Source organism: Hydra vulgaris, chromosome 09 (assembly GCF_038396675.1).
Source record: "Hydra vulgaris chromosome 09, alternate assembly HydraT2T_AEP".
Classification (NCBI taxonomy): domain Eukaryota; kingdom Metazoa; phylum Cnidaria; class Hydrozoa; order Anthoathecata; family Hydridae; genus Hydra; species Hydra vulgaris.
In genome coordinates, this window is record NC_088928.1 from 36,609,230 (window position 1) to 36,630,841 (window position 21,612).

The window sequence follows — 21,612 nt, forward strand, 5'->3', positions numbered from 1 at the left end:
TATCTCAAAGAACTGGACCCTTCCACAATACATCAGCAGCCTCTCGAGGCTGCTGATGTATTGTGGAAGTGCAGAAGGTAGATAAACATCTCAAAAAATTGCTAAACGCCTTGAAAAGTCAGTTATAGAGATAACAGATCTCCCATCTTATGTCCATAAGATCTGTACAAGCGATAATGCAATAATTATGCTAGCAGCCATCTAACAACTGACTAATGAAAATCAAGAGGGTCTTGGGTGTGCGGATCACTTACTTAATATTGTGACTATAATAGTAGTTCTATTCTTATAGACCAATTCTACACCCATAGTAGAAAAGACTCACACTTGTCCAATATGAAAATGCAACTTACATGAAAATGCTTGAGCTGAGGATCAAGGAGAATGAAGTTATGCCAGTGCAGTACATGAATCAAGAAATTCTTAAGGGGTATACTCCCCCATTTTAAAATATTGACAATTAATAACAAATTTTGACATAAAATGATTAACCATAGCATAAATGTAGAAAATTTAAAAAAAATTAAAAAAATTGGTCAACGGTTGCTGTAGTAACCGTAAAAAACCCTCAAAATAAGAAAAAATAAGATTTGCGCTGGCCAAGTTTTAGTAAAAACTAATAAAAAAAGGCTGAATGAAACTTTGGAAACACAATTAGAATAGGTTTATGAGTGTTTTAAACAGAACAGATTTTTAAAAAAAGGTTCTGGGCCTGAAGACTTGTGCTCTAAAGTTGACAATAGAAAAAAGTACATTTTTTGAAAAATTAATTTAGCCATACTGTTTTATTCATAAGTATTTAAAAATTCTGTTCCGTTTAAAACACAGCTTTTATAAAAAGGAAAATTTTTTGAAAATTTCAGATAAAACGCTCAAGCGGTTCTCTTGGAATTTTGGCCGGCATATTGAAAAACCTCAAACTGAGAAAACGCATAAAAACTGAAAATAAAAGAATAAAGATCTACAAATATAAGTAACATTATATATTGGACTATATTTAATATTAAAAACCTCCTGCTTCATATGTTTTACTTTCTTTTTCAAAGGTTTTGTCACTTTTCTTAAGTTGTTTAGCCCTTAACTTTTGACGATGCAACTTGTTATCGGGTTTTAGTTTATAGATCGACCATTTAATGCGTGTTTTATTTATGTCGTTAGAACCGTTTAGTGTATAAAAACCTGGAACCATGTTCAGTTTTTCATATATAAGGATTGAAGACTTCATCCCAATGTTAAAATTGGCAACAGCATCATAAACACCAAACTTCAGCAAAGTCAGCGAGACATATTTTGTTTTTGGTATGCGATCCCAAATTTTCCCATGGAAAGACTCATTTGCATTTTGCGTTTTACCATGCAGACATTTTTTAAGCTCATCTTCTTTTGTGAGCTCTTCAAATACAGGTCTGATCTTGTATACAACCTCTAAAGGTAGACCAGGTCCTGGCTTGTAGGTGTTAGTGCTATTTGCTTTGTCTCTATTAAATTTACACCAGCTACTTACACCTGTTGGACAAAGTGGATAGTGCCAATTATTTTCTTTTGATGAAGCAACGTGAAAAAGGGTAGCAAGCGCTGCTGATTTCATGGCATCTAAATTACCATTATTCTGTCTAATTGCCACACCAAAGAAGTTTTGCAGTCTACCAATTGTTGCATCTGTCAATCTACCACGACCGCCCAGTCCCCTAACTTTTTTTTTCAATTTCCGGAGTCTGGTTCCAACACGCTTCTGATAGTGTCCAACACATTCTAATTTATTTACTTTAATATTAGGATAAACATCCTTGACACTATTGTAACTTTTGCTATCTCCATCACCTAAAAAATTAATGTACTGCAACTTATGTTTTTTAATTGATCGCTGGAAAATACGACTGGCTCCTTCACACTCCATTCCACCTCCAGAACCAACAAAATTCATTTTACAAATGTGGGAATTTCTCCACTCAGCATAAGCAGTAGGATCTTTTTTAGAAAGTTTTTAATTTAAGGAGCACCTTCTGCATATCCGACTCATCATCTCAACATCTAAAACTTTTCCACTGTCTATTGAAAGTGCTGCAAATACACCATTCAATGATGAAAATCCCCTACGCTGCCATGTGCCATCACATGATACACCAACATCAAGAATCTCATTGTCTTGACACCGTAGTCTTATATCAGATACAGCATCAGTCATTGTTTCCTGTGCAACTTTCTCAGTAATATTAATATTATTAGCAATTTTTAAAACAAGTTTGTCATAGTTTTTTGGCGTCATTGGTTTTGGCATGTTCATGAGGGTTGTAAACCGTTCAATTCCGGAATGTCCTAATCCAAGAGTCCTCATTGTATATACTGTTCGATTGTTTATATCAAAGTTTCCTTTTTTATTAATTAACTTAGAAGTGTAAAAGTCATTTTGATATTTACACTTTAAACAAATAATAGAAAGTTCACATGCAAGTCCTTGCTTTTTGCTTTTGTTTTCAATGATTGCTAAAGTCGTTTGAAAACAAGTTGGACAGCTCAAAACGCTAATAACATCAGACAAAATCGAACAATCAATAATTCTATATCCTGTCAGAACTTTGTTTTTAGTATTGTTATATTTTTTTGATGTTGAGCTAATGACTGCCTCAACTTTGCGAAGAGAAGAGCTTGACGTATCGAAGATGTCAGTTTGACTATTTACAGGTAACTCGATATTTACACTTAAAGATGGAAAATTTACATTATTTACACTCACACTGCTACGTAAAACTTTTCTATTAAAAATCTTCTTTCTTTTGCCTGCTCGCTTAGTTTTTACTTTAATTCGATCAGCTTTAACCATGTTTGAAAACTAAAAAGTATACAACTTCTGGCAAGAAAATGCGACAAAAAATGAGCTACAAATCAACAAAAACGAACTTAGTCTTGATATACCAAAAATAAGTTGTTAAAAAGTCTAACAAGAAGTCAAAAATGCTTTTAACTTGTGAAATCAATACGTTGTTTTGGTTTACAAGTGATTAATTTAGGGGTACCAAATCTTCTCTTTTTTGTACCTAACTCTCAAAAACAAAAAATTTTGTTATTTATAGATATTTTTAGGTAAAACCATTATGATTTCTGAAACCCCCATATATTTAATTATCTAAATCATTTTTTTTTTTTTTTTTTTTTTTTTTTCAATTTATGGGGGAGTATACCCCTTAAGTATGTTGATGAGAATGACTAAATCAAAGGTTAGATTTAGAACTTGAAAAAATGGAGAAAAATAGCTTTTTTTTAAAAATTAAATCTTTTCAATTATTTGATCTTGTTTCTTCAGGACTAAAATGAGGTCTTCTAAGTGGAGCCTGCCACCCAGTAGCTGTTTAGGTCAGCCACTAGCCCCATAAATTAGAGATCCACATTTATAATATCTTGACAGATCCTCCTTCAATGTTGTTGTGCTACAGTTGTTGAGAAAGAATCATCGGAGGTTTCCTCTTATCGCCAAGTATCCCAGAAAATACCTTTGCACTTTGATAAAAATAGTCATTTTATTATTAAAAAAATTGTATAAGGTATAGCGAAATGTGAAACGTGAAAGTTCAAATTGCTAAGATATTCAACTTTGGCCATTAAAAAAATTGGCCATTGGAACTTTACCAAATAGAAATTTTTCGTTCTCATTTTTATGTTGATTCAAATTTTGACAAATTATTAAAACCAGTTTATTTTTCAAGCATCATCTGCTACTCATCGTAGTTAAGGCAAACTAAGAAGACTTAAATTGAAATTTTTTTTTAAATATCTTTAAGTTTTAAAATAAAATGAAATAAATGTAAATTTATTTTTGTTTTGTACAATTTCTACAGCTTGTATTTTAAAAAATATTTGAGACGATTTTTTTTTGTTTATACAGAATTTAAGACTTTTATAAAGTCTTTTTTTGGACTTCTTTAGAGTTTTGCTCAGTCGGTTTGCTTTAAATTGCTTTAAATAAATAAATTAATAAACCTCATTCATTTGGATATGGTTATATATCAAAAGAGCTTGAACTTTTACAAAGTGTTTAATTTCCTAAAAAACATTGTTTTTAGTCAAAGTTATAAGGTTCTCCTCCTAATAAGTAAAAGTAAACAACAAATTTTATGCTGGTAGTTATAGCTCTTTTTTTTTTATTTCCTTAGAAATATTCTTTCGTCAAAATGTCTTTGCAATAAATAAAACAGTTCTAGCATCGAGCAAACTCGTCACTTAAAAATACTATTCAAGAAATTAAAATTTCAATGGTCTGGAAATTAAATCTAGTGTTACGATTCCATAATATACCGCAATTACCTTTTATTAAATTATATAACATAAAATCTTAATAGGCATATTACATTTTAAATAAATTTTAAAATTGCTTGCAGTCAAAAGTAAGATTTTTGGTGTTTCCTGAAAACAATCTAACCGTTTATCTTGCAGACCAGATATTTAACAGAAATATTTTGGTTGTTTAAACTAATAACCCACTGACGGCAATTTTTTAAAAAGCACCGCAACCAGGGGCACCAAAAGCATATTTTTGGTTTTTGAGATAGCTAACTTCCACGCATGGGGCAAACTCTAAACATTTATATGTTTATACTTTTGTCAAATAAAGATGCTTTGCAAAAAATTACGATGATTGGAGCTTGGGAACAAAAAAGCCCTAAAATTTTGTCCCCTTTCCCTCCTTCCCCAAACGTGAGAGCAACCAGTTGATGAAATATTTTTTGTATTGTTTTAACAAGGCTTATATTCATCGAGAAAATTTAAGTTTCATATTATTTTTCATCGTTTAAAAATTATGACAATATAAAATTTTCAACCCCCTCAAACTGAGGGGGGTTTAAACTTTATATGGTCATAACTTTGGAATCTTTAAAGTCCTATAATTAATACTTTATTTGCAGATATCTGAAATCATTGAGCTTAACGAATCAAGAATTCGACTTTTTAAATGTAAACAAATGTTAACTTGTCCAAAAATGCATTAGCAAGCTAGTGGTATGCTGGTCAGATTGGCCTAACATTGTTTCTAATCTCAAAAATAAGTTCCCTGTGCCTAAAGATCATCCAGGTCATATTTTAAAAATCCGGAAAATAGTTAGGGTAAAATGTCCGGGAAAAATATTTTCCCTTATTTTCCTCCTAATTTTGCATTTACCTGAGTTGTTTCTAACTTTTTTTTTCAAACTTTTTTATATTTTTCTACAAGTGATGAGTGAAAAAGCTTAAAAAACAAATATATTACACAAATTTATACATAAACTTGTATGTATAGAAAATGTTTTGGATATCCGGAAAAACTAAAAGTTAAAGAAATTATACGGAATTCCGGAAATATCCGTAAACGGATAATCCCTGCTTGTTCGTTAAAAAACTATTAAATAGTTATATTTCTTTAAAAAATCATTTAGGTTTACTTGTTTATGCATTATCTAGCCGATCATTGGTGCGACTTCTAAAATTTGAGGCCGCAAGCGAACTAATACCAAATTTTTAGATTCCCATGCAAATTGCTACCATACGAGAGGAAAAGATGAAACGATTTAATCAGGAAAATTTTATAAGGTTTATGGGCATTTTCTGGCTAAAGTAAAACTCAGTGTTTTCCAGGACTCTCCTTGCCCCTGTAGTCAACTTGTCTTGATCTTCCCTACTATTTTAGGTAGCAAATTTGAATGGTCATAATCTGTAATAAAAGCAAATAAAGATGGAGTTTGCACACAAAAAAATAATAAAAATAAGGCTTTATTATTTAAAAAAAATATTTTTATACGTGTTTAGAATCAAATATGAACTTCAGATATTTATAAACTTCAATAAATAAATTTAAAAAAAACGCAACTAGTACGAACATATGAAAAGCTTATATGAAATCTTGTTTGAAATTTTATACTATCTATTTATTTTAAGATATAAAAATTCTTTATCTTTTAATAAATACAAAATCATAACAAATATAAATCTTGTTTAAAAAATATAGAACTAAAATGTATTTAAAAAATATTAAAAACAATAGCAAAAAAAAATTTTTGAAAAAAACTTTGTCTTGAAAAAAACTTGCATAAAACAACGACAAAATAACAAAACAAAATAACAAAACAAAAAAATCAAATCTGTTAATACAAGTATCTATTTTGATTTTGAAATTATAGTTAGTAATCAAATAAAAACAACAAAAAATAGAATTGAAAAGTAAGAAAGAATCAGCATTTATTGGTTAGTAATTTTTAGTCGACAATTAGTGCACGATTATATTCACTAAAATATCAAAAAATAAAGTTAATATCTATTGTTAATAAAAATACAACTAAGTTAGAAGAATTTAGAACTTCAAGAGAAACAGTTAAAAATTAATTTTTTAAAGAGAACCAATTTATTTTTATTTTCACTAATTAAACCTATATTGACATCAGAGGTTTACCCAAAACTATTGAAGACCTATCATTCGTAAAAAAGATAATTGAACTTTCGTTAAGATTTTAACGCTACACTAACCCCTCTCCGGGATTAGCCCTCGTTATTTCCTTGTTCCAATTTTGACCATATTATTTGATTAACTAATTATCAATTTTAATTACAATGTGGTCTTAAAATACAGTACCTAAAATTTAATATCTGAAATAAAAAGATTCTTTTCAAAAATAAATAAAAGTGTTAAATAATTAATATAGATATTGTTTTATACGTATATATATTGTATATATATATATATATACTGTTATATGTATATGTAATTAATGTTGATATATTTTTATATGTATAGTATTGAATGTGATAGATTTGTATATATGTATTACCATAATATATATACGAGATAACCTTAAACATTGCCATGAACATTTTAGCGATTTAATAAATTTTTTGTTATACACACTGATATTTGGTAAAACAATTTAAAATTCGCATTGAGACATTTGAACATACCCATCTTTTCCGGGCTTTTCAGATACTTTCAATTTGTATAGTGGATTTTCTCCTCTAAAAAACAAATTAAAATAAAACTGAAATCGATAAAAAATTTACGTAAACTGAAAATCAAATCACTGAAAGATTAAAAAAAAAAAAATGCAAGAAATTTTGTAAAAAACACACAAGAGAACACTTAGAACATGATCAAATGATCAAATGTTTTTTACCTATCTGCAACATCAACTTCTTCGTAGTGTCTACAACAATTAAATAGAAAACAACTTTAATCAATTGTTATGCCTTATTAATTGTAATTACTAATTTATATTATGTATATATATATGCCGTTAATTTTATTTACTAATTTATATTATGTATATATATTTAGTCTATATATTTCGTATACTATATTATGTATATATATATAAATTATGTATATATATGTCATTAATTATATTTACTAATTTATATTATGTATATATATTTCGTTTATTTGTATTAACTAATTTATATTATGTATATATATTTCGTTTATTTGTATTAACTAATTTATATTATGTATATATATTTCGTTATTTGTATTAACTAATATATATTATGTGTATATATATATATATATATATATATATATATATATATATATATATATATATATATCACATCATCAAGTCTAATCAATCACATCATCAAGTCTAATGACAAAAATTATTTACAACTTTGTATCCATAAAAATTTTATTTGGCTACATTAAAATTTTGTAGAATTTTTATGTATACAAAATTCCGAAAAAAATTTCTAATTCGACCTGAAAATGACAACTGTGATAGATGAAACATATTGGCAAAAAAATTTACAAAGATTGTTTTTTTTTTTTGTTTAATCAAATAACAATAGACATGTTCTGTTGCTTTAATAAAGTAAATTACATCTGTCACGCATTTTATATTACAACTTTCACTAAGTTTAAAAGTACCAAGTCTAAAAGTACTCTTTAAAAAGTTATTAAAGCTGGACTATGCAATGACACTCAAATGACTTTTGCGTACTTTAAAATAGTTATATTGATACAGAGGTTTTGACGGGTGTTACTGATAAATGGGTATTTGTTCTTTGAATTCAGTTGGTTCAATCAGAATCTAATTTACTTTGTTTCTAAAATGCCATTACTTCTCTATCTGATTGGCATATTCAATGACATTCAACAAAAGTTAAAGTCAAACATTTGATAGAGTAGAAATATATTGAGAAAAACTGTCATAGTCTTTAGACTTTTTGCTTTAAAAGTCTTTCGTAGTCTTAGATCACAAACAAATAATATATATTTATGATATCATATATACTTATGATTTTAGTTGTGTGTAAAGCTAGGTCTTAGCCAGACATGCATGAAAGGTTACTATATTGTAGTGTTACTTGGCGATGTGACTTGGCTTACCTTCTCATGGTGTCTCAAACTATCACAACTGATTTTAAAAAGTAATTTCATAACTAGTTTTATAAAATCTTTATATGTTAACTAAAAGTCAAGATAAGAAGCACAACTAAACAAATTTTTAATTTGTATTAGTTGTGCTTATTATCTTGACTTTTAGTCAAGATAATAAGCACAACTAATACAAATTAAAATGATATCTGAAATATTTAATTGTATTAAATATTTCAGATATCATGTTCTTTTAAATTGTTATTATATTAGGAGCATTATAAATTATATGCCCTAATCTTTTAATGTTAAATTGAAAAGAAAATTGCCTAACTTACTAATTATAACTGTTACTTACATAACAGTTACTTGATATAAGCATATACTTGCATATCTATTTGTCTATTTGTAATGAAACCTAGTTTAAATGCGGTGGATCTTCAAATGATGCCCTTTCCCTTTTAAACAAGGTGCAAAAACGCATTATAAACATAGTTGGACCTGCTCTTGCAGCCAACCTCCAACCATTATCACATCATTGTAATGTTACTTCTCTTTCTCTTTTCTACAAATACTATAACAGGCACCTCTATAAAGAGCTAGCATCGCTTATGCCATATACTAAAATTTATTCTCATGTTACTTGTCATTCTTTCTGTGTCTCATCCTTTTTCTGCAACTATTCCTAAGTGCTCCAAAAACTCTTATTCGTCTAGTTTTTTGGAATTGGCTTTCTTCATCTTGCTTTCCTGATTCATATAATTTGCACTCTTTTAGGTCGTCTGTCAATCGTTACCTTGCTCTATAAACTTTGTCTTTTCTCTTCCAGTAACTTCCAACTCTAATAGTGGTTGCTTTCAGCCTTGTTGGAAGCGGAGATGTTGGAAAGAAGAAAAAAATTTTCTGATGTGCTCTTGTTTAGTATCATTTCACTCAATCAACTTTCTTTTCACACTTAATTGTTCTCTATCTACCAAAGAATGCACCTTTTAGCTATTATTTCTGACCAAAGTTACCAAACTCTCAGTCTTTTCTGACCAAACTCTCAGTCATCAGTCTCACAATCGGCCAATCTTACAATCAGCCAATATTATTATTATTATTATTAAAAGCTTTAATGCTTATTACTCTAATACCACTGACTTAACTGACTCTAAAGCTCAAAGACTTTTGTCTTTCTCAACATATTACTAAGATTGTTAGCTTTGTGACATATTTACCAGACTCTAATCACCTTCACTTCTTGATTTGTGTGTTGACTCTAACTGCAATTCGTGCTTAGCTACTCTTTGTTCTTTCATTTTGTACTTCTTCTACATTTATCTTCTATATTTACCCTATCATTCTATTACTTACTACTACCTTCAGAGTTATTAAAATTGTTATTATTTATGTGATTATACTTGGACTTATGACTTTTGTCTCTACTACAAAAATTGAGCCTCCTACATAATTTTCTGGATTCAGGCAGGCTTAGAAACTTTTATGCCTTCTCATTAACTTCAAGTTGTTAAATGCTTTTCTGCTTCTCATGCAACATGTAAATAAAACTTTTACTTTATCTCAGAAGTAAGGGTTTTAGAGACTTTTGGAAAATTTTTTTACAGCGTTATTAATATAGGAATACCTAATATTTTATACTCAGACATGAGTATGATTCTATCACTTCTCCAAAAGATAAGGCAGAAAACTTGCAAAACAATTTTTCATTCAACTCATCTCTTAAATCAAATACCACCCTTTAATATTTCCCTAAAAAACACGCAATTCAACTATTAGATATTCACTCCTGATTCTGCAACTAAAGTTAATACTCGTTTTACTGATAACAGCTTTGGGCTTACAGTGGCTTGTGAGTTTTAATTTAAAAAAATCAGTTATTTACTATTAATATTTATAATAGCTGATCACTCATGAGAACCATACAACAAAACCATTGTAAAGTTAGCATCTGCTAAGACTCCCTTTCTTTATAGTGATTGGCATTTTCTTGATTTTATTCCCTATCTCTATAATAGAATATTTTTGTCAAACTTAAGCAAGTTTTAATTAAGTTTTAATAAGTGAAATAAAGTAATAAAAACTTTACAAGAAAATTAAATTTGACAGTTGTGTGTTTCTTCAGTCGTTTTGAACAGAAGACATAGCAATGAACTCAGCAAACCTGGTTGTACACCAAGTTTTAGACTAAAACTCTATTACAAAAACTATTACACGTTTCATTAATTCTTTTAATTGACGTTGAAAACTTTTATTTGCAAATCAATTTGATAAAAATATCAAATCATGTTTACACTTTTATATGACATAAAGCAATGTTTGTTCTTTATCTCTATACAATGTTGACTATATTTTATTTATCTTGTTATATGGTTGATTAAGTGCCAAACTAAAATGCCAAGGTGCCTATGCAGCAAAGTTGAAAAAAATTAGTTTATATTAAAAAATGATTTATTTAGTGTTACTTTGCAAACACCAATGTACTTTACTTAAGTGCACTGAACTGCAATTACTTTAATTTTTTTTTGGTTTATAGGCTTTTGTTACTTTGCATTTAATTATCTTATTTCTACATATTCATTGTATAGACTGGTTTGGCACTAAGTCATCCACATATTATTGCTAACATAATGCATATATGTTCAATGAAATTCTCTACAAATCTGATCAAAACATGACACACACAGAAAATATTATGCATGCAGCAATTAATAAGCAAATAATTTTTTTTAATGAATTAAAATTTGTATTAATGTGTACATTAAAGATTATATATTTTATATTTTTCTTTGACAGGGCTGCAGCCATTTTTTAAAATGCCTTAAGATACTTTTAACGTTTTTCGATAAAAATGCAATTAAAAATAAATAATACGAGAAACTCTTTGTAAAACGTTTTTTCAAACTCATAATTTGTATGAACATTTTCATAATTCTTTAAAAAGATTTATTCAATAACCTTTGTAGGCATCTAAATTAACTTATTTTGTAAAAAAGTCAATTTTTATTCCCTGATCTACTACCTATTTTTACTGATTTAATTTAATTTCAATTAAATTAAATCAGTAAAAAAAAAATCAAATTCCTGATCTACTACATATTTTTACTGATTTAATTTAAAGTGACTGAAACTCGAATTCAAAGAAAAAACGCTCTTTGATTTCAAAAATGTAAATAGACATTAAAAAATTAAGAGAAGTTCATAAGCTATCGAATAAAATTTTATATTACCTGTACAGTATACAATTTACATAAGTCATGTAAGTTTAAAGACGAGCCATTTTCCCTAATTTTTTTAAAATTTAACTCAATTTTAATGAGTTTTTTGCAAATATATCTGAATCCCCTGACTCTTCCCTATTTTCCCCGATTTCCCTGATCTGGCAGACACACTATTTACAAATTATTAAGTTATAACATATATACAACTATAAACTATAAAATTAATTCTAATTTTAATATCAAAATTAGGCTGAGTTGTTAAATACACAAAAAAAAACTTACATCTCTTCATTGTTTAATTCTGCCATGTGAACTGTTCCACCAAGTTCAGTAAATCCAGGTATGTGATAGTCATCATACAGTTGAAAGCGCCTAAATTAAAATCACGATCAAAATATACCTATAGTACAAACATTAATCCTTAATATGTTAATCTATGGTTAAGATTGGAATAGCCTTGTGTGATTAAGATACAGTGTAATGGTCTTGTGTGGATTTTTTTTTCAGGTATAGCAGAATTATGCGAAATAACATATTATGTGGACAGGGAGTGACAAATGTAGTTTATGACAGAGGCAGGGACAAATATTTAAAACTTAGTGTTGTAACAAGAAACATGTTACACATACACTTTAAATATTAAAAAATAAGCTTGGAGTGCAAATTGAGAGTTTCTTTGGTGTATTACAAAAAATATTTTTGAAACATAAGCATTTTAATAACATTAAGTTTTGTATGTTATATTTTGTTCAGCGTATTCTTTACATAATAATGCATATAGTTTTTGTAAAGTATGAAAACCTATAAACACAGAACAAAATACTAAAAGTACATTTTATTATATCAAGAATTTTATACTATTATTTTTATAGTAAAATGTAAAATTTTTTTACATTTATTTTTATATTTACTTTAGTTTTTTAGTTGCTTTTTGATTGCTATATGATTTATTGGGTTTTTGAGAGACATTTTTATATTTTGTAGCTAGATTTTATCTGAAAAATTAGGATATTGTGGTTTGATTTATCTTTTGATATAATGCCCTTTAGGTTGCATTAGTATTGACTTCAGAACTTTTTCAAATTTATTGATTTCACAAAGTAAAATAGTTCTGCTTCAAAGTTTTTTCAGTTACCTGCATTAATGTAGTGTATTTTTTGTTTTTAAACCAAAATTTCTCTTTATTATCATTATTAGCTCTGATTTTATTTATCAAGGACTTTGTTTAAAGTATATACATTTCAAATCAACATCAATACACACACACAAACACATACACACTTACAAACATATATATAATATATTATAAATATAGACAATTATGGTTTTTGATAAAAATGGTCAAAATTATTTGTGTATCATTTACTAATGTTGGTCATGATTGTCAAGTCTTTGAATTCCTTTTGTTTTACTTGCAAACATAAAATTGTGCAAATCTTGCTTAAGTTTATTAAATTGCCTAAATATTAAATGCTGTGTGAAGATCAAATTTTCAAAATTCCTGTAGCTACCCTAGAATATGGGTCAAGAAAACAAGTATTATCAGAGAAAATGCTTATTCCTTGAACACTTTCTCTTTTTTTCTTTGGCTATTTTGAATCTTCATAAAAAGTTGAAAATCTTTATTAGCTATAGAAAAAATTTTGGGTTTAAATGCATTAAAAATATGACAAATTAATAATGTAATTATGAAAAACTGCTTGTTTTTAGCTAGTGTTAACCACTTACAAGAAGATTATTATAAAACACGCTGGATTGAGCACTCTTACTGGAAATATTAACATAACTTCTTTAATATGTATGTATATAAACTACTATACTATGAACATGGCACTTAAATTGTATATGCCTGTTGTTTGAAATATATTTATAATAAAAATAATAATAATAATATATATATACATATATATATATACACATGTTTATATATATATATATATATATATATATATATATATACATACACATGTATATATATATATATATATATATATATATATATATATATATATATATATATATATATATACACATATATATATACACACATGTATATATATATATATATATATATATATATATATATATATATATATATATATATATATATATACATGTATATATATACACATGTATATATACACATTTATTTATTTATATATATATATATATATATATATATATATATATATATATATATATATATATATATATATATATATATACATATATATATATATATATATATATATATATACATATATATATATATACACATGTATATATATATATATATATACACATGTATATATATATATATATATATATATATATATATATATATATATAGAACCCTTAGATGTTGTCCGAAAGTTTTTTCCATATTTTGTTGACAAAAAGTAAAAATTAAAATGCAAGACCGGAATTTTTTTTTTTTAATAATGATAGACTGCCTGCCCCAACCAAACCCTCAGTCGATGCAGCAGCACTCCCTTGCGGGTCAGGCTATTTGTCAGTCGATGTAGCAGCACTCCCTTGCGAGTCAGGCTATTTGTCAGTCGATGTAGCAGCACTCCCTTGCGAGTCAGGCTATTTGTCAGTCGATGTAGCAGCACTCCCTTGCGAGTCAGGCTATAAGATAGTCGATGTAGCAACACTCCACGCATGATTTACAGTAAAAAAAATAAAAATAAAAACATTTTATTAAAAAAAATAAAAATAAAAACATTTTATTAAAAAAAATAAAAATAAAAACATTGTTTATATTGTTAAAAACATTCAAAATGTTTTAAAAACATTCAGAATGTTTTTAAAAACATTCCGGTCAATTAAATTTGCGTTTTTGTGGTTTTTTTAAAAAACGATTAATTTGTAATTAAATTAATGGTTTTTACTTTCGTCCAACACGGAAATGTTGGACGAAAGTTAAAAGTAATTAAAAGTGACGTATATGTTGGCGTAAGAATCACTTTTTTCCTTCCGCTCTTCCCAAAGCCAACAAACTATAGATCTATATATATATATATATACACATGTATACATATATATATATATATATATATATATATATATATATATATATATATATATATATATATATATATATATATATATATATATATATATATATATATATATATATATATATATATATATATATGTTTAGCAAAGTTTTTTTATAAGTATGAGTAAAAGTTGCAGGTAACAAAACAAAAACTATTCAAACTAAGATTAGTAAAATATTTTTATTAGTTAAACATTGTTAGAGAAAAACTTAAAACATTTGTTAAAATTTTTTTTTGTGTGTTAATATTGTTATTTTGTGTTAACAGGGTTAATATAACCCAAAAAAGTCGTTTTTAATGTTTCCAGTAAATAGTGAGTTTTATTTTCCTTTTAAAAAAAATTTACTTTAAAGACAGGATAAAGCTTAAAAACTTTGAAAAGCTTTTTTTTAATTAATTGATAGACAGCCTGTCCAAACCATACCCTCAGTCGATGTAGCAGCACTTTCTTGTAGCAGCAGGCTATAAGATAGTCAATGTAGTAGCAGTCCCTTGTACCAGCAGGGTATAAGATAGTTGATGTAGCAACACTCCACGCATGTTTTACAGTAAAAAAATATAAACATTTAGAACTTTTTTATTTGCAACAAAATAAAAACATTCGGAAGGTTTTGAAAATATTCTAGTCTTTTAATTGGTGTTATATATATATGTGTGTATGTATATATATACATAAATATGTATGTATATATATATATATACAAATATATATATACACACACAAAGGATAATATATATTTAAGGATGCAATTTGTTAATATATTTTGCGGACTTTGCGGATCTTAAGAACTTAAAATGTTCACTTTAAATTTTTAGAAAAATTACTTAGTCAATGTAGTGGAACTCCTTCGCATTATGACTTTTTATAGCTTAACAATTCAATAAGACTTTTTAATAAAATAGAAATACATACTGTATAGACAGGGTTAATATAATCCTGTCTGAATATATATTAAAAAGTTCGGTATGTACTTTTTAATGATGCAATTTAGATTAGATAAAATATAAACTTTCAACTCCACATTTAAAATTGGGAGTTATAAGTAAATTGAGAAGAGATAATAGTAGAAAGTATTAAAGTAGTAGCAAAGAGAGTACATTTCAACAAGTTCCTGGTCTTTAATCTTAATATTACCTTCAAAATTCTGTTTGGTGTCAAAAGTAAAGTCAATATTCCCTTTGTTTGAGGTATCCTCTAGTTCCTCAGACTTATAAAAGAAACACATATGTAAAAGTAAGATATATAAATCTTAAATATATAAAATATATAATCTTAAGTATTTAAAATATATAATCTATAAATAAAAAAAAGAAACATAAAATATATAAGTAAAAAAGAACATTCATGATCATGATGACTATCATCATGATGACTATCATCATGATGACTATCATCATGATCATTGTCATGATCATCATCATTATGATCATCATCATGATCATTATAATGATCATTTTTATCAGTATTATCCTTATCATCATATTATCATCATTATCATTACCATTCTGGACCAACTATGTAAGGCATTCTGTAGGAAAATGTTTAGATCTGAAAAACACTAACCATCTGTAAAGGCTTGGGGTGCAATAACTGCAAATGGAAAATGTGGAATAAAAATATAAGTTTATAATTATAGATTTATAATTATAATTTATATATATTTATAATTTATATATATTTATAATTATATATATTTATAATTTATAATTATAAGACAAGGGAGCAAAAGTTAGTGCAGCAGAGTATATAAAGGTTCTTTGGTAAAAAAAATGGTTTGCAGACCATGGTATTAAACTTTTTGCTAACTAGCCTTGAAACTCACCTTGATTGAAGGTAATAAAGAATTGTTTGAATCTTATGAAAAAGAAGGTAGAAGACCACCATCCAATAAGTAAAACTGATTTCAAAAATGTCCTCTAGCAAGTTTGGACTAATCAAATCTCAAAGTGCTGCTCAGCCAATGCGTGTCACATTGAAAACAAATGTCAGTCAGAAGAAGCCAATGAATGGCTCAAATTGATTGTTGATTGTCTTTAAGAAGCTCATGATACACCACACATTTCTGATCTCATCAAACACAGGGTTTGCAGTCAATGTTGATCTTTCTGGTAAAAAATGATACTTTCTGGTAAAAAAAAATGTGACTTTCTGGTAAAAAAATTTGACATTTTTAACACAATAAAAAAATATGACATTGTTTGTTCAATGATGTATAATAAATATGTTCGACAGCTTTTATACCAACCAAAAGATTTGGATCAACACATTGGAGCAACTTAACGCTCACTTCATACCGGAACACTTGATACATGGGCGCTTGTAGGATTTTTTGATGTTTCAAATAGGACACTTTCATACATTGTGCAAACTCAAAACTTAAGTATCTTCATACCTTTGCCAAATGAGGAGACCTTGCAAAAATTGGGAACTACCCCTCCCTCCCTGCCTGAACGTGAGGCACTGATGTAGTAAAACTGTTAACTTTACTACCTTCAACTGAATTTAAATTTATCGACAGATTTTTAATTTTGTAGAAAAATATTGTAACTTACAAAAGTTATGACCATGTAAATTTTCTAATTTTCTGTTTTATAATTTTTTTTAAAACCACAATAATAATGACTAGAAAGTTATATAATTAATAGTTTTTTTGTTTTTATTTAATATATTTTTAAACATGTGCGAAGTGTTGCTACATTGACTATCTTTTAGCCTGCTGCTTCAAGGAAGTGCTGCTTACAAGGATACAAGGAAGCTGTCTATAAGGAAGCTGTTACAAGGAAGTGCTGTCTCATCCACTATCTTGAAGCCTGCTACTACAAGGAAGTGTTACTACATCAACTGAGGGTTTAGTTTGGGCAAGCAATCTATCATTTAAGAAAAAAAAAACTTTATTCGAGTTTTTAAACTTTTTCTGGCAGAAACTTTTCAACTACCATGCAAGACTAATTGGCAGTAAAACTAATTGACAGTAACAAAAATTTGTATTTTTTTGTTTTATTCCAAAAGATATATGAGATATTCATATGTATGAGATTTAAAAGTGTTTAAATATATTCCAAATTTTGCAAAAATGACTATGTAATTTTACGATCAAGTTGTAAATTTACAATAGCTATAAATACTCATTTACTCAGATAAATGTTATCATAAAAAAAAACAACTAAAAACCTCTTTTGGTTTCTTTTTCTTACACATAAACAAAAGAGCAAAACCATTAAGATGATTAAAAAAACAACTGCCAAAGATATACCAACAGTTTCTGCAGATGTAATAACGCTTTTATGTTTATTATGCAAAACAGGAAAATATGTTGAAACTAATGTTGAGTTTTCTAATAAAGTAAACAAAATAAAATTAGAAAAATTATCTTTAAATGAGATTAATGAGATATAATTGAGAGTTTTTTATATTATATTATTTAATGCTTTTAAAATAATATTACCTGCATTAATCAATGATTGAGATATGTATAAGTTAGATGAACTGCCATAGCTTGTATTTATAATTGTATGAGAAGCACTTGAATATAAAGTTATTTCTTCTAAACCTGAGACAACAGAAGAAGACATTGAATAAGTACTTTGGCTATCCAGTAAGCTGGCTATTCCTTCGTTAGTAGAAATTGTCTTGATTGTAGAAACTGTTGAAAAACTCTTGCTAGTAATTTTTATCTGATTAAGTGATGTATCCACTGTATTTCTATGTAAAGAACTTGTTGTACTTTCATAAAGTGCATTGCTTGTAAAATCAGCAGATGGCGTTGCTTTGAGAGTAGATACTAAATTTAAACTTGAGGTTAGATTGCTTTCCAATGTAAGAGTTTCTGAAGATGGCATTTCATATAATGAAAACATAGTTGGTGTAAAAATTAATTCAGTAGTACTATTATAAATGTTCAAAATAGAACTTGTTTCATAAGTTGAGTTAGTATTTATAGTTACTTCTGTGATACTTCTGTTGTGACTCACAGAAAATGAAATAAAAGATGTTTGATTCACGCTGTTAAATGATATACTACTAAACAAACTAGAAATATTTGTAATAAAAGGTGATAATGATGATGTAATAGAAACCAATGTTGTTGTTGGAAATCTTAGACTCTCAACTGAAGAACATATACTAGAGATCAGACAATTTTCTGCTAAAGATTTTGAAAATGTTAACATTTCTTGTGACAAAACCATGCTAGGTGTTACAACTATTTGAGTAACATTATCTGCATATGATAATGGACTTGAGATAATTGTATTAGTCTGTAAATATACTTCTGTTATATTGTCATTTGCAGAAAATGAAATTAAAGAAAGTGTTTGACTCACATTGGTAACTTGCATACTACTAAATAAGGTAGCATTCTCTGTAATAAAAGAGGATAATGATGACAAGCCAGGAGTGATTGTCACTGTGGGAACAGTAAAAGTCTCAAGTGATGATGGTAGTAAACTTAAGATTGGACTGCTTTCTGTTATTAAATTAGACCAAGCTAGTATTTTTTGCGACAAAACAATACTAGGTGTCATATTTAATTCACTCCTATTGACATCGGTTTTTGATATTGTACTTAACCCATAAGTTGAACTAATATTGAAACTTGAATCAGAAAGCGTATTTAAAGACAATGTCTGATCTATGCTCTGAAATGGAAGTATCATACTACCATTTATTGTAAAGCTAGTACGTATCATAAAAGATGATTCTTTTGGTGCAACAGATATCGGGGTCTTTAGTAATGATAGAGAATCAGTTGAAATAATATAATATGAACTTGCACTTGTGTTTAAATATGAAGAAATAAAACTTGGCACTAGGTATGTTATTGTTGTTGATAATAATGGTAACTCTTCTATTATTGTAAAACTTGAAATAATACTTGTAGTCAAAGTTTTATACTGTGAAACTGATGAGGTGAAATCTATTAAATTCACTTTTAGTGATGTTGTCGTAGATAAATTTGAAAAACTAATATTGTTAAGTGAAATATTTCCATTATAAACAGAAGATACTTCTTTGGATAAGTAGGATGATTCAATAATTTGTAAAACTGAGGTCATCTCATTCATAAAAAAACTTTCTTGTGGCAAAGTTAAACTACTAGATAAATAACCTGTAATTTCTAATGTTAAAATGTCTGATAATGGAGTAGAATAACTGAAGTTTTGAACTTCTTTTGATATAAAAGACCATGTGCTAATTGAAGAAGAACTTGCCATAGAAATTTTTTTTTCAAAATTTATTGAACTTAAATCAGTAAACAAGGTTGTTGTCTCGAGTTGTAACTTAGAAATTGAAATAATACTTGATTCAATCAAAGGCATTTGTAGAGTGCTTTCATTATATGTTTGACAATACACTAAATATAAAAACAAAAAATTATAGACTGCTTTTTAGCTAATATTGAAGACCGTCAAATCTATGTTCTATATATCTCTATAATTATAATATTCAAAATTTAATCAAAAAATCATATAAATTTCAGAAAATTATTAAAATCAATATTATTATTTTATTTAAAATCTTACCGTTTTTATTTAATAACGTGATAAGGTATATTAGACAGTAAACAAGCATTGTGGCAAGTTCAGATATATACCTAAAAGTGGGAAAACATGATCTAAAAATGTTGCAGATAAAAATTTACTTTTGATCCAAATGTTAAAAACTTAAAAACAAAAGAAATTAATTTTCATATAAAATATTATTCGTACTAAATATTTCCGAAAAAAAAAGCATGGCTAGTTAACTACGTATGTTTATTACCGCATTACGCAAGTTTATTAAAGAAGAAAGTTATATTACTATCCTCGTGGGATTTAAACACGCTTGGCTCATTTAATACTAACTTAAATTTCGTGTATTTTTCATCTTATTTTAAAAGGACAAAAGTTTTTTAATTTGCCTTTTTATTGATGTAAAAATAAAAAAAATTTTAAAGTAAACAAAAATACACCTTCGAGAAGTAAATAAATCACATAAAAAAGCCTTTATAAATATTGTTATAAAATAGAATATCTATATAGAAAAGCTTGTTTATATAACATTAGTAAATTAAAAAAGAAAATAAAAAATGCAAACCGCATCACCGTGTTTACGTTTAATCCTGAGAGGTTTTTTTTTAATAGGTCTTACAACGTTGATTTCAAAAAAGTTTTTGTAACGTCAACCTGATAAAATCGTTAAAAAAGTATTAATCGATTTTTAATGAGTTTAAATTGTTTTATTTCCTTTCCTTCGAAATTTTAGAAAGTGCTTTAAAATAACTAATCTAACTTCAAATATAAACACATTTTTATTATTTCAAAATGATATATTCCTAAATATTTATTTTAAAAAAGTTAGATGGTAGTTTTTATTAGCCGCTTCATTAATTAAAATTTATTAGCTACTATATATTTAAATCTTTATTTTAAGTTTATCTTTATGTCTAAAAGTTTTATTTTTCTAATTTTAAATATTGCGCTGCGCAATTATATTTTACAAAGTTATTTTAAAGGTATTGATTAATGCTCTTGTAACATAATTTTTGTTTGTTATTTTATTGCTCAATTAAAGTTTATTTAAGAATTATGTTTTCCGGTTGACAAAAAGATTTCTTGTTACCAATTATACTAGTAAATTTTAAATTTTTTGAGACCAATTATATGAGTATATTTTCGTTCTATCTTGTAAATCTAAGAATATATTCTTAGATTTACATATGTTCTCATATATCTCACACATATATGTGTGAGATATATGAGAAAATATGTAAACATTCATAATATCATAATGAGCTTTTTTAGGAAATGTTTTTTATGGAGTTTAATTTTCTCATTTTAGCTTCATTAGTTATTTTTATAAAAATTATTGTGTGATTAATAGTTTTTACTTAGTTTGTCATGAAAGTTCCACTTCAACCGTCCCTCCTGTAACGAATGTATGTTATGTATGTATGTATGTATGTATGTATGTATGTATGTATGTATGCAGAGGCGTAGAAAAAAAATTTTGGTGTTCGAG

The 21,612-nt window shown here is 27.0% G+C and overlaps 1 protein-coding gene across 3 annotated transcripts; it reads right to left on the reverse strand.

The window, feature by feature from the left end:
• Nucleotides 1-5,738: 5,738 nt before the first annotated feature.
• LOC101238162 (mucin-3B) lies at nucleotides 5,739-20,804 on the reverse strand. Of its 3 annotated transcripts, none has more exons than XM_065805562.1 (8): nucleotides 20,689-20,804; nucleotides 20,136-20,206; nucleotides 18,059-19,966; nucleotides 17,785-17,947; nucleotides 11,830-11,919; nucleotides 7,131-7,160; nucleotides 6,919-6,972; nucleotides 5,739-6,252 (listed from the first exon to the last, which is right to left on the reverse strand). In XM_065805562.1, exons 1-8 carry the CDS (start codon nucleotides 20,691-20,693, stop codon nucleotides 6,222-6,224), a joined length of 2,352 nt encoding a protein of 783 aa, XP_065661634.1. In that variant the 5' UTR covers nucleotides 20,694-20,804; the 3' UTR covers nucleotides 5,739-6,221. The 3 variants fall into 3 exon arrangements, with proteins under 3 accessions (XP_065661634.1, XP_065661635.1, XP_065661637.1); XM_065805563.1 differs by having other exon boundaries at nucleotides 20,697-20,777; XM_065805565.1 differs by lacking the exon at nucleotides 20,689-20,804 and adding an exon at nucleotides 20,322-20,379.
• Between the last annotated feature and the right edge of the window lie 808 nt (nucleotides 20,805-21,612).